Source organism: Bombyx mori, chromosome 8, assembly GCF_030269925.1.
Source record: "Bombyx mori chromosome 8, ASM3026992v2".
Taxonomy (NCBI): domain Eukaryota; kingdom Metazoa; phylum Arthropoda; class Insecta; order Lepidoptera; family Bombycidae; genus Bombyx; species Bombyx mori.
Genome location: NC_085114.1, coordinates 6,160,026 through 6,174,319, shown reverse-complemented (window position 1 = coordinate 6,174,319; position 14,294 = coordinate 6,160,026). Strand labels below are relative to the sequence as shown.

General features: G+C 43.0%; 1 protein-coding gene across 1 annotated transcript in view; it reads right to left on the bottom strand.

The window, feature by feature from the left end:
- LOC119628823 (ESX-1 secretion-associated protein EspI-like) overlaps positions 1-13,835 on the bottom strand; it is a 37,112-nt gene extending 23,277 nt beyond the window's left edge. The window contains exon 1 of the mRNA XM_038012575.1: positions 13,146-13,835. Coding sequence (XP_037868503.1) covers positions 13,146-13,835 — 690 coding nt within the window. The remainder of the gene's footprint in view (positions 1-13,145) is intronic.
- Between the last annotated feature and the right edge of the window lie 459 nt (positions 13,836-14,294).

Below are 14,294 nucleotides of genomic sequence, written 5' to 3'. Positions count from 1 at the left end.
AAGATTATAATTTAAGTAAACGTCTAGCAAATACCTCGTTCGAACAAAATATATCTCAGGTTTTTCAATGAACTTCCTTTCACTTTGACAGTCCGTATGATAGATAACGCTGTTTTTTAAGTATCACACAAATTATTTGCGACTTTACGTTCCTTTAACTTTGAATATTGAAGGGAAATCTGTCGAACTTATCTCCCGATTGATGAATGAAACTGAGAAAAAAAAAGTGGGTTTTCGTAACCGTCTTTAATATAAAAAATTCCCCTTCCTCAGCATCATTTGTCGAATCGGAATGTTTGCAGTTATTTTCCATGTCAAAATATTTGTTTATTTTAATTTTCAAAAGGACATTTAAGTGACAGTCTGTCTGCCGTTCGACTATTTCACTGAATCAACTAAATCAACTGATTGTCAATTTAAATATTTCAGATATCATTACATATCAACATTATAATTGCAGTTTTTGAAGTTATACTTCTTTAGGCGCGTTATGAAAAAATGAGAGTGAAATTTTACGATGCGCGCGCACCGTGACACAAAATTAACAGAATGAAGTTGCCCACTAAATCGCTCATTACAATACGACCGACGTAACTTGGCGAGTTTCAATATAGCCGCAGGTGAACTATCCGAACCGTACCGAGAATTACCGAATTTATACGATGTCAAGAAAAGGGATGTCCAATATGCGTGTTTGAGGATGTTGTTTAATCGATTTTTTTTCAAATTGATTAAAATTTAAATAAAAAAAAGAAATAAATTTAATAAAGATAAAGTATAACTTCTTAAGCGCGTACATAAGTACACGCACCCTTTTTTTGTATACTAAGTCTAGTTTGCGGCTTAAATTGTGTAAACTTAATTTCAATCTGGTTTCGTTGAATTTATCTGTGACAGACGTTTAAAAAATTGTCATTAAAAAATCTTGTTAGTTAATATAGTTTTACTTTTATTATCTAAAATTAAATTGAGAAACAGATGGTGCAGCCTCCGGGGTAGACCTCTAACTAGAGTATAAATTCGGTCAGAAGCAATGCAATAGTACGGTAACGAACATTTGAATTGTTGATTCTAAGTTAAGAACGCCGAATAGCTGTTGACGTAAAAGACTTTTATTGTAAAAGTTTGATTAAAAATCAGTGTTGTTATATTTAAACCGAAAATGCGTCTAATGTGTATAGGTACCAACTGTTTTGCTTGTTTTGAGTGCTTGATTATAATCTATATATTAATACGTGAAGCAAAAACTTTGTATCCCTTTTTACGAAAATTGCACGGACGGAGGAGTGTTAAATTTTCCACACTTATAGAGAATATCGAGAATAAGTGCACAAAGATAATATTTTTTTTAAATAATGCATAAAAGATACATTAAATCAATAAAGAAAACATTACACACATGTATGTAGACCATGGTATGTAGACCATGTATTTGACGCACACACGCATGCATACTATTTATTGTCAAACTTTTGTTCTTGACGTGTGTGGTCAAATTGAGAATAGATTAAATTTAATATTGTTTGTCTTTGTTACCTTTTTTTTTATAGTGTAGTCTTGGCAAAATTTGTGATTATAGAAGTATAAAATACAATCATAATAGTGTACAAACTTACAATTCCAATTAATTATAGTCGAAATTCGACTACTGCGGGACCTCTAGTTATGTTAATTACGCCATATAAAACATAATACCTACAGAGCTATGAACAGACGAGCATACGATCGATCTGGTGGAAAGTGGTTACCACAGAAAGAAGTCGAGAAAAGACTTTTATTGAATTTAATTACTTATTGATGATAAGAAATATCTCGTTTCGTCATATTCACTTCACTACTTCTGTTTTTGTAGTTTTCCACAGCACATATGGCATATTTGTGTAGATATGTCTATTTTTTTACGTTGCGAGCGCAAAAGCGGGACTCACGTTGCGTAATGAGAGTGCGTTTTGTAAAGCATTTTTTTTCTATTGCTTAGATGGGTGGACGAGCTCACAGCCCACCTGGTTAAGTGGTTACTAAGCCCATAGGCATCTACAACGTAAATGTGCCACCCATCTTGAGATATATGTTCTAACGTCTCAAGTATAGTTACAACGGCTGTCCCACCCTTCAAGCCGAAACGCATAACTACTTCACGGCAGAAATAGGCAGGGTGTTGGATATTTTCCCTGTGCGGACTCACAAGAGGTCCTACCTCCAGTAATATTGATTTGAAAAGGGCAAATGCCGTTTTTCAAGTCCACTTCGTGTCTCAAGATAAATGGTGGCGGAGTACAAATTGTAACCACTCAAGATGAAACTAGGACCTGGTAAAAGCATCTACGCAATAAAAAACATATATGCTTTATTTAAGCAATACTTTAAAAAAATCTGTACGTAAACATTTCGGTAGTATAATTATCAATAGACAGATTTTTTTATTAATCACAACTTTTATCAGAATATATTTGCAGTAAACCATAGAATAAAATAAGAATTAATTATAATTATTTATTATTATTTATTCAAAATTCTAAGTATAACCTTATCTAAAAAATATTTCAAGATTGAAATTTTTAAGACATTTTGCAAGTACCAAAGAGAGTAAAAATAGTTTAAAAACAAAAAGTACGCGGCGAGCGGCAAGCCGAATTAAACCTCAAAATCACAAAACCTGGTCTAAGCGCAAAAAATATAGTATTAACATCGCTTCTTTATATTTATTCTAATTTTCAAGTTAATCATATTTCTTGAAATTGTTCCAAATTACATTGAACAATTACGTTATATAGACAAATAGGACAGGCTAATCTATCTATCTATCTATATAAGTTTATATAAAAATGAATTGCTGTTCGCTAGTCTCGCTAAACTCGAGAACGGCTAGACCGATTCGGCTAATTTTGGTATTGAATTTTTTGTGGAAGTCCAGAAAAGGTTTAAAAGGTAGATATGAAAATGCTCGGAATTAAATAAAAATAACAATTTTGTTTTTCCTTTGATGTGTCCCCCGTCGGACGGATTCCTTTTATTTGTTTTAAGTTTATTTTATATAATATAGCTACTAACTTATTTTGTTCCATTCACAAACCTGGACGTGCGATGGGAAAATAGCCCTTATTATTGTATTTGACAAAGCTTATTTACATTTACGTATAAGCAATAACAAACTATGTTATATCAATAACTCGGAATGATAAGGTTTATTCTAGCTTATATCGGATAAATAACAAGGTAACTCGATAACGAGTGGCTGCGAATATCGATTTGACGAGCTCTACAAACTTGCCTTTGTCGATATGCTTATAGCCCTTCAAGTAATGTATTACACTTTATCAACTATACTATATTATAATAACTTTCCTTTTTATTAAATCTAACAGTTAGATAATAAAGATTGTAAAAGTCTATGGTTCTTATTGGCACACAAAACGCGAAACCACGCTTTTCATTGCAAATGATAGCCCACGAAGTTTCTCGCAAGATCTTCTCAGTGGGTCGCGATTCCGATCCGGTGGTAGATTCGGTGAAGCACTGTTCTTGCTAGGGCTAGTGTTAGCAAACTCTCTCAGGTTGAGCCCATGAGCTCACCTACCCCTCCGGGTGTAAGCTGGAATAGCCCTTTAGACTACCAACGAATAGGTAGGAAAAAAAACAAATTATGTTAAAAAATTAATCACATTTTACATAAATCTGTATTTTTTATATTTTACTAGGGGTCTCTCTGTTGTCGAAATTCAACTATAATTAATTGAAATTATACATAGCTTTGAACATTATTAAGATTCTATTGTCAAAGACTTCTATAATGACAGATTTCGCCAAGACTACACTATAGACAAATATTAATGAAAATAAACAATATTAATCTATTCTCATTTTGACTACAGACTTTAATGCAATGACAAAAGTTTGACAGTTTAAAGTTTGACATACATGTGGGTGTGTCAAATACATGGTAGTGTGTGTAATGTTTTTCTTATTGAATTAATGTATTATTAATGCATTTTTTTTAAATAATAATATTAGCATTCTGCACTCCCTCTCTATATTCTCTACAAATGTAGGAAATTTCATACTCCTCCGTCCGCGCAATTTGCGTAAAAAGGGGTACAAAGTTTTTGCTTCACGTATTAATATATAGATTATTATAAAGTATCTAAACAATGGGGATAAAGAATAGCGTGGATCGCCGCCAATAAATCAACAATTTAGTCGGCCAATTTCCATAATTCACACAATATCAAGTTACCCGAAGAATAAAGAAAAATCCAATTTCCTTTGCTTGCATATAACGGGGGACGAAAGGTCTTCGCGTCTCGCGTTCACACTGCCAGCTCGATGGCTGTGGAATTTAGGCAATCTATAGACATTAAATAAAAATGTTTAAGGAATATCGATACATGATGATGGTGATGATATTAATTTATCCCTAATGGGAAAGGCAAAGGACTTTGGTCCATACAGGCAGGTCTTGTAGGTGATAATTGGAGAAAGGTCGAAGCCACGTCTACATTGTTCTTGATCGTAAGGCCGAAGCCGTGTCTTGTCTTATTCTTGTCATGTCTTATTATTCTCTCGGTCACCAATACATGAGTTATCAGTATTTGAATCAGGCGTTTATTGCTTTCGTTTTATTATGATAAACCGGAATTCAATTCGATATTATAGACAGGTATAGCATTGCTGATGTGCATGAGCGTCGGTGCTTTTACCATCTGGTGCACCGTATTCTCATTCGTCTACTTGTAAAGGCGATACAAAAATACGACAAAGCTTAAAAACTTGAAGTGTTTATAAAAAAATGTGAGCCGTCACTGGACGCCTGGCAGATGTGAAACATCGACATTATTTTGTAAAAGTAATATGCAGAAAAGAACAGATTGTATAGGAACTAAATATGTCATAATGATAAAATAAAATATTACGAAAAAATAATTTGTTTTCAAGTAAAACACAGGTTATGTGTACTGTAGTAAACAACACTGTATACTTTACGGAGTATACACTATAGGTATCCGAGCTCAGTGTAGCGAGAGAGATGGCTTAACGCCGGATCGAGTGGGAGAGAATCGCACAGTCGATTGCGCATGGCGACGCCACACCGTACACACGACTGCATTTAGACTGTATATAATATATACCATCATATAGCGTGGCGACGCGTCGCCACGGCATGCGTCGCCACGCCAGAAATCAGTTTTACGTGCGGCTATAGATGTTTCACATCAAAAATTAATAATAATAATAATAATAATAATGTTTTTATTGCAAGTAACCATGACTCATATAAATTGTTAATAAGACTTAGACCTATGTTAGTAGTTATATTTACATCACAATGAATTACTGTCGTAACATCCCATGGGAGATGGCACCACAGCGACCCATGTATACACAGTCCAGCCTGTTTGCGATCATGCTCAGGATACTGTTGGAGCTGGCCCTCACTCTGCTTACCAGAGATGCACACCTCTTACGCATGGTAGCGTAAAAACAATCTATGTGCGCGACTGCAAACATCCCTGATGCGCTACAAAAGCGGGGCAGCACCACCAGCACCTTAAACGTGTTATTATATTGAATATTAATATCATTGTAAATTGATAGTTTGGTGGTCGCCTTATTCAATCGAAGCGATTCTGTGATAAATACGAGTTATCAATTGATCGCAATTTCCTTTGCTTTCGTTAAATAATGAAAAAGTGCAGGTTATTAAATACAGTTTCAGCATTTTATATTATAACACCTACAAATTCAATTAATCGCAAGAGATTTTAAAAATCTAAACTATATTTTATTTTTAGGAAAAACAAATAGATGAAATTCCTGAATACCAAACATTATTCAACTAATCGACTTGGTTGTGTCCATCTTATTGTATCCACCTTAACCTAAAAGTAAGGTAGTTAGAAAAAAATACTTCTTTCATAGTTTTCTGTTTTTAGTTTAAATGCTGAAGGTATTTCAAATCCATAAAAAATAAATTTCCGCAGACGATCAGATCTCAATTAACTCAGTTCAGTTTGTCTTTAGACAAAGGATTCTTCTAGTGCTTTCCATTCCGTTCTGTCTTTGCTATACGAGTCCATATTGTTATTTTCCTGATGTAATTTCAGTTCATTCATCCCACACGTCATCTCGGATCCTCCCGATCCACTAACGGTGCTTTTAGGTACTTCAAGCACCGGTCACCGTTCTCGTCGAACCCGTCGCTTGCGACGAAGGGCTCGACGAGTAAACTAACTCTCAGACACAGCCCACTGAGTTTCTCGCCGGATCTTCTCAGTGGGTCGCGTTTCCGATCCGGTGGTAGATTCTGCGAAGCACGGCTCTTGCTAGGGTTCGTGTTAGCAACATCGTCAGGTTTGAGCCCCGTGAGCTCACCTACTAAAGTTAGGGTTACGCTGACATAGCCGCTAGGGCTATCAGCTTAGGTAGGAAAAAAAAAAAAAAAAACATTCATCCCACCTCTGACAATCTGTGGTTATTTTGCTGATTGGTATACTATTGTGCTATCAGTCTTGTCAATATCTTCTTTTCTCCTGCCATACGCTAATCAACTCGATTTTAGTTGTTTGTTTGGTATTTCCTTTTTATATTTGTTTATTTTTTTCCTTTTTAGTCCTATTTTCCTTTTTTCTATTGCGTTTTGGTTTTTTTTTCGGTCTTTATGCTGTGAATACCCTTGTTGCCCTTATTGTGAGTAATGAATGATAGTCAAATATTTTTATTTGATAAGTCCTTATCGCGATTTTCAGTTTCAGTTTAAATAATAAATTTCAAAACAAAAATATATTTTGCAAATATATTGTGAACTGTCGCGGAGTATTGAATTCAGCTTTCATGCTCATTAATATTGTAGACACTACCTTTCGATGAATTAAATTCCGTAGCTTTTAAATGCAGCGAGCTTTTTGCAGAAAATTTCCCTGTTAATTAACTGCACTTTAAATAATCCTGTAACAAATGGCTCTACTTATCAATAATTAAGCTAATTAGGTAGACAGGCTAGATCGTATCGTTCTAAATGTATCGGTCGTTAATTTATAGGGATATTTTTTTAATATTCTCATGTTGTCTACGTTTTATTGGACATCTACTTTATTTATTTGTTTATATACACACAGAAAAATCTACGTCAGATGTTTTTAGCATTATTTTATAAACTTGATTTCCACTAAATTTTTTCATATTTCAAGATTAGTCAAATTTATTTCAAAAATTGCACATTCTTCAAGGAGAAGACGTTGAGGGGGGTAATAGACTGAGTTTTGTCGGACTCCGGCGCTTCCAGAGGAGAAGAGGGAGGAGAGGAAGACTGAGGTCCTCCATCTCCCCCAATTCCTCCCAAGAGACTACACCTTGAAAAAGGCGCGCGAAGCATCCGCCCCGCAAAACCAACTACCGACTAAGCCCAATCGAGCTCCACTATTCCGACTCCACAAAACCCGCGGTACCGCATAGTGCGTGCCGAATAATAATTTAAGGCCTAGAAACAAACTTTACAAACAATGGAAGGCCGGAAACGACTTTATAGATGTATATTAGACCTTTCGTCTCCCCAGTGTGTACGCGACTGAAGGAAGGTGTTTCGGATATGAACGATTATTCAGAGCCGCGATAACAATGGGGGTAATAAATTATGATTGATGAATGTCCCGGGGGTGCACACCTCTTTAGCACAATAACAATATTTATATACGCAGGTTCTGAACAATGCTCTTAAATTGTTCAATTTTGGTTTTAATTAAATATGATTTCGGATTATAATATTTTGTATTCCTATGGCCATAAATGAATTAGGGACGACAGGCAGGTTACAAGTGAAAGTAGAAATTAGTAGAATAAAAGACTATGGTATCATTCTTACTTTGAGTAGGTAATAGTTCACAATACGCATACCCCGCTTATATTGAGGCATACGTCAATTTGTATGCTCCCGATCAATAAAGGTGCTATTAGGTACATTTTTTTTGTTTTTATAGTTTAGATGCGTGGACGAGCTTACAGCCCACCTGGTGTTAAGTGGTTACTGGAGCCCATAGACATCTACAATGTAAATGCACCACCCACCTTGAGATATAAGTCTTTTTTTTTTTTTTTTTTTTTTTTTTTTTTTTTTTTTTTTTTTTTTTTTTTTTTTTTTTTTTTTTTTTTTTTTTTTTTTTTTTTTTTTTTTTTTTTTTTTTTATTGCCCTTGTAGGCAGACGAGCATACGGCCCACCTGATGGTGAGTGGTTACCGTTGCCCATGGACTTCAGCAATGCCGGGGGCAGAACCAAGCCGCTGCCTACCGCTTAATACTCTCCACAAGCCTCGTTTGAAGAAGGACATGTCATAGCGCTCGGAATTCTCGCAATTGAAATGAAATTGTATGTAACTAACCTTCACACTAAATTGTGTACTTTTTTGGTGGGCCTATTCAAACATGACTTGAAAGATGCAATTTAATTCAGTCTAGAAACAAAAATGATCACACTCAACTCTTTTGTTGTCGGTGAGGTCGACGATTTGGCCTGAAAGATAAGACGTCAAGTTCGTTTCGACCAGTGCGAATTTGCCGATGTTCGAATTCCGGAGGCAGCAACTAAATTTTCACGAATTACGGTCAAGGAATAATATTAGAATTATCTAATTTATAATTTTATATTTTTGTAGGCATACAAGCACATAGCCAATGAAGTCGTCGTGGCCTAAAGGATAAGACGTCCGGTGCACTCGTATCTAGCGATGCAACGGTGTTCGAATCCCGCAGACGGGTACCAATTTTTCTAATGTAATACGTACTTAACAAATATTCACGATTTACTTCCACGGTGAAGGAATAACATCGTGTAATAAAAATCAAACCCGCAAAATTATAAATTTGCGTAATCACTCGTGGTAGGATGACTTGTAGACCCGCAGCATTAGTTACTACCACCCTGTTTATTTTTGCCGTGAAGTAGTAATGCGCTTCAGCTTGAAGGGTGGGCAAGCCGTTATACTGCAATACCGAGGTACTTAGATCCATGTCTCAATGTGGTTTGTGGTATTTACGTTGTTGAGGTCGCTTGAATCCGATAACTACTTAGCACCGTGGGCCGTGAGATCATCCACCCATCAAACAAAAAAAAGCAGCACATAATCAGTCGTGTTGAAGACTCTGTCTGCCTTTGAAGATAGTAAATACTTTTTAGATGTTGCTTTGTATGTTATGGAAGAAACAGAAACTGATGAAGAAGCAACAAACTCTCTAAGCAATTAATTTTACTGACACAATCGTAACATAGATTTAATTTTGGACAACAATTTTGAAGTGCGTAGTTAGAAGATAGGAACAACTTCATAACTAAGTTCTATAAGAGTTATATAATTAGATACAGATACTATTTCGAATTGAAAGGGTAGAATAAAATAATAGGATGTCTTGAACGACGCTACTGAATTTTGGAACACACTTAAAATGGTTTTATAGGGACCATGCTTTAGGAATAAGTTCTCCGGCTAGTTCGCAATAGATAGACCGTTATTAATCATTGTCTATTGAAAGTAAACAATACGGTGAGCTCAGAACGAATGACCGTTCGAGCTTCGATATCTACGCTATATGAGCATACAAGGACGTAATATTAGAATTGCAATAAAGGCGAATTTCAATCTATTTTAATTAGTTTTAAGAAATCAGTTTAACCCTAAAGAACTATGACTTAGATATCCGCTATTGATTGGTGGCAGGACCTCTTGTGAAGAAGAAGGGGTCGTCGTACCCCCTTTCGGGGGCACGGAACGGGCCTCGGGGCAATCCCCACTGCCCGGGACGAAGCTCCCTGCCACATAGGGCAGGGGTGATATGGATGCAGGACGAGATGGGAGGGGACTGTTCGCAGCGTGCTCGGCACACTCACATCGACAAAATAAATAAATACTTAAATATAATACGACGGGCTTGTTGTTTTCCTGGGTGGAGTGATGCCCGCGGAGGAGTCACCCCGGCGCCGGCTGCTGTCCTCTGCTTGAAATTGTTTTTTTTTTTTTTTTTTTACTATAAACTAACTACTAACTAACTAACTAACTAACTATACACTATATACAAAGCAGGGCAGCAGTCAGCAACTAAACCGGGGCCCGCCACCAGCCCCATGCCGCGGCCCCACCTCTACAAGTCAGAGGGGGAGCCGCGGCACTGGTTTGGCGCTCACCCGCTAGGGGCTCCCCAGAAGGGGAAGACCGTCGCGGGGAGGGACCGACGTAGATCACTCCCCTTAAGGGGGAGTGGTTCACCCGAACGGGTGATAGAAATGGGTCCCCATAGGGGGGCACCCCAACAGTGTGGGGGGAAATGAAGAGTGTGGACAGCTCAGTCCCATGGGGGCACTCATTATGAGCATTCCCATATCACTCCGGTTAAGCCGACTATCTTACCATAGCCGGGGGTTCCAGTAGCTCCCTTGGTAGCGCCCTACCATCAGGTGGTCTGGCGTGCAAGGGAGCTATATTGTGGAGATACTCGTGGGGTCCACCGTCAGCCCGCTCGTACATATTACGAGCTAGCCTCCGAATGAACTCCTCGAGCGACTCCACATCTAGATCCCGGGCGATTACGTCATTTCTGACGTAACGCCCTGCTCCGACTATCGTGCGAAGAGCCAGATTCTGTTGGGCCTGTAACTTCACCCGCATGATTTGCGGGATGAGGTGATACCAGGCCGCAGCTGCGTACGTGATACGGGAACGAACATACGTCTTGTAAATGCTGAGTCTAGTCCTGGTCGGCAACCTGGAGGCCAACACCGGCCGGAGGAGAAACCTCGCATAGCGGGCGGCCGCCAACGCCGACTTGGCGTGGGCGGTCATCCTCAAACTCCGGTCGATATTGACTCCCAGGTATCGGACACTGGGCCTAAACTCGACATTGACTCCACGGAGACTGAGCTGTCCTGGGACGACTCTTGTGCGGACCGGACCGAAGAGGATAGCCGCGGTCTTCCCCACGTTGACCGCGACCCTCCATCGGTCCAGCCACTGGGGCAGTAGGTCCAACAGCCTCTGCATCCTCGAAATGGCCGCAGAGGGGAAATTAGAGGACGAGAAGTAGGCGCTGTCGTCGGCAAAGAGCGCCAACTTCACGTCGGCTTCCCACGCTTGGAGGTTGCCCTCAAGCGAGGACAATGTCGTTGGTGTAGAGAGCGTAGAGGACTGGTGCCAGGACGCTTCCCTGGGGAACTCCGGCCGTGACTGGGCGCACCGACGACTTTGCGCCCTCGACCGCGACAAGGAAGGATCTTCCCTCCAGGTACGACCCCAGCAGTCGCACATAGGCGTGCTGGAGGTCCGTGTTCTGCAACAGCTTGTAGATCAGTCCCGCATGCCAGACACGGTCGAAGGCCTTCTCGATATCGAGAAAGACTGCGGCCGTGTACTGGCGCGCGTTGGACCGATCCGCCAAGTGGTGCATAACGCGGACCAATTGCAGCGTTGTCGAGTGACCGCTGCGAAACCCGAATTGCTCGGGTCTGAGAAGGATGTGCGGCGACACCCTTCTCAGCAGCAGCCACTCGAACAACTTGCCCATATGCGACAGCAGAGTGATCGGACGATAACTGGAGGGATTTCTCCTATCCTTGCCGGGTTTGGGCAGGGCAATAACCTTGCCCAATTTCCAAGTTCCCGGGAAGTGTCCTGTGGACAGAATGGAATTGAACAGTTTCGTTTCGGGGAAGTGGAAAAATGCGAGGGAGGGAATACCGTCCTCGCCCGGCGCCTTGCGCCTCTTCATCCGCTTGATGGAGAGGCGCAATTCACTGGGAGTGATGAAATCACCATCTCCCAACGGTGGCACCGGGGAGGAGAGTAGGCTTGCTACGCTCTCTTCCACCGATTGGTGGAATGCGGCCTCTGAGGGTGCAGAGTTGTTGGGAGCGAACTGCCGCTCCAGCATTACGGCCAGGACATCGGCGCGGGCCTGAGCCGAGAAGCATCGGTTACCCCTCTCGTTCACGAGTGGACAAGTCGGGGCAGGCCGATTTGAGAGCTGGCGGCAAAGTCGGTGGAGGGACACGGACGAGAGGTCCTCACGGGCCTCATCGATCCGTTCCTCCCACGCATAGCCCCGATAGGAGCTAATCTTCGCCGCCAACTCCGCTTCCAGCTCATTAAGCTCGCGCTTGATCCTGGGACAATGAGTTGTCGCCCAGAGCCTCCTCAGGCCCCTCTTCCGGCGAATAATCGCTTTCAGATGGGCCGGGAGTATACCTCTGGGCCCGCCGCTGGGCACAAGAGTCGTCGCCTGGTCGATCGCTCCCCTGATGGAGTCGACAAGGCGGACTGCCGCGTCGTCGACCCCCTCAGGGGTGTTGGGGTCCTGAATTGCGGGAAGGTCGACTAGGCGTCTCTTAAAGAGCTCCCAGTCGACCTTCGGTCGTAGGGGCGAGGTCGTAACCCGGGTGAGCCCCATTCCCAGTGTGACCAGGATAGGGAGATGGGGGGTACCCAGGTCGTACAGTGCCTCAATAGTTAAGGGGCACCGTAGCCCCTTATGAACGCACACATCCAACACGTCGGGCTGGAGTTGCGCGGCGGTCGGAATGTGCGTGGGTTCGTCGGGGCCGACCACAGAGTAGTCGCCCCTATCGGCATCTTCTAACAGCCGCCTGCCCACTGCTGAGTTAAGTCGGGAGCCCCACACGACGTGCTTCGCGTTGAGGTCCCCGACCAGCAGAGCTGGGCGGCTGTCGCAATTCAGGACCCGTCTTATGTCCTCGGGGTGGAAATCAGGCCCCGGGGGTCTATACGCGGCATAAACCCGCATATCTCCCCCCGAGGTGTGGATCCTCACACCGATCGACCTTGTCGATGTGAAGGCCAGCAAATCCAACTGATCATGCACCACGTCTCGCCTGACGAGCGCCGCAGTGCCCCTGAACGGCGTCCCGGCAGGACTCACCTCATCACGTCGGTACATGAAGTAGTTTGGAATCCTGAACACATCCCGAGGACGTAGCTTGGTCTCGCCCAGGAGCACAACCTCAGGGTTGTACTCCCGGGCGAGGACCAAGAGATCGTTCTTGCGGGTTTTTACCCCGCCGGGGTTCCAATAAATGATGCGCAGTTCCTGGCTAGCCATTGAACTGCGCAATCATTCGGTAGAACCCCGACAAGAGAGCCCCGAAAGGGCTGACTCCCGAGGCGCTCTCGCGGATCACTCCGGAGACCACCTCGGACAATTTTTCCCAGAGCGCGAGAAGCCATGCAGCGAAGCCGACAGGTTGTGAGGCCTGCCGACCGCTGCGCTGCTCGCGCTGAGGGCGGGGAGGAAGAGGGGGCAGAGTATTGCCCAACGTTTCAGATTGGGTTTGAGGCATGATTTGACCCTCCAGCTGTGGAGGGTTGGTGTCGGCATTTATATTGGCTTCCATAGCCTCTTGCGCCGGTTGGTCGACTTCCATTTTTCTGGCAGTTTCCTCTCTCGCCAATTTCTTTATTAGTTTCCTCCTCTCCTTCTTTTTTTGGTTCTTTTTTTTGTTTCTCGAGGACTTAGGGGCTGGGCCAGCTGTCTGGCGAGTATCGTGGGCTGTGTTGACAGCTACAATTGGGGCTCGGCCACGAGGAGTAGGGGTGGGCTTTTTGGTCTGACGCGGCGGGTTGGCCTGCGCCATCAGCGTGGCCGCTGACGGCCCAGCCTCCACTACCGAGACAGACGGATAGGTACTAGGAGGGGGAGGGGCTGGGGTTTGGGAGGATTTCCATTTCCCTTTCCCCTTCCCCTTCCCCTTAGGAATGGGTGCAGACACGACAGGAGCAACTGGAGCTGGGACATTCCTGGGCCGTGGCACCGGTGGAACAGGAGGGGGGATGGTTACTCCCATCATCCTGGCCCTCTTGCGGTAGACCACACACCGCCGATCGGTGGCGGCGTGGTCCTTCAGGCAATTAGCGCAGGATAATGGGCCATCCCTTGGCCTCGGGCAGTCCGCCACAATGTGCTCGCCGGCACATCGAACGCAGCGGACCGCACGGTGACAGTTCGTGGACGCGTGCCCGAAGGCCTGGCAGCGGTGACACTGCGCAGGTCCCCGGGTTGGACGCCATCCCTCGACCGTCACCCCCGGCAAGTATAACAGTTCGTTAACTGAATACAGCCGGGCGAGGTCACCCTTAGAGAGGTGGTCCAGAGCCACGAAAAATACGCAGCCCTGTCTCCCCCTCTTGGCCTGGATGCACCGGGCATAACGGGCAGGAAAGCCCAGCTCCTTGAGGGCGTTTGTTACCTCTGCCGCATCGGTGTCGGCAGGGAGACCCCGGACAGCTACCTTCGAGGGTATCTCCTC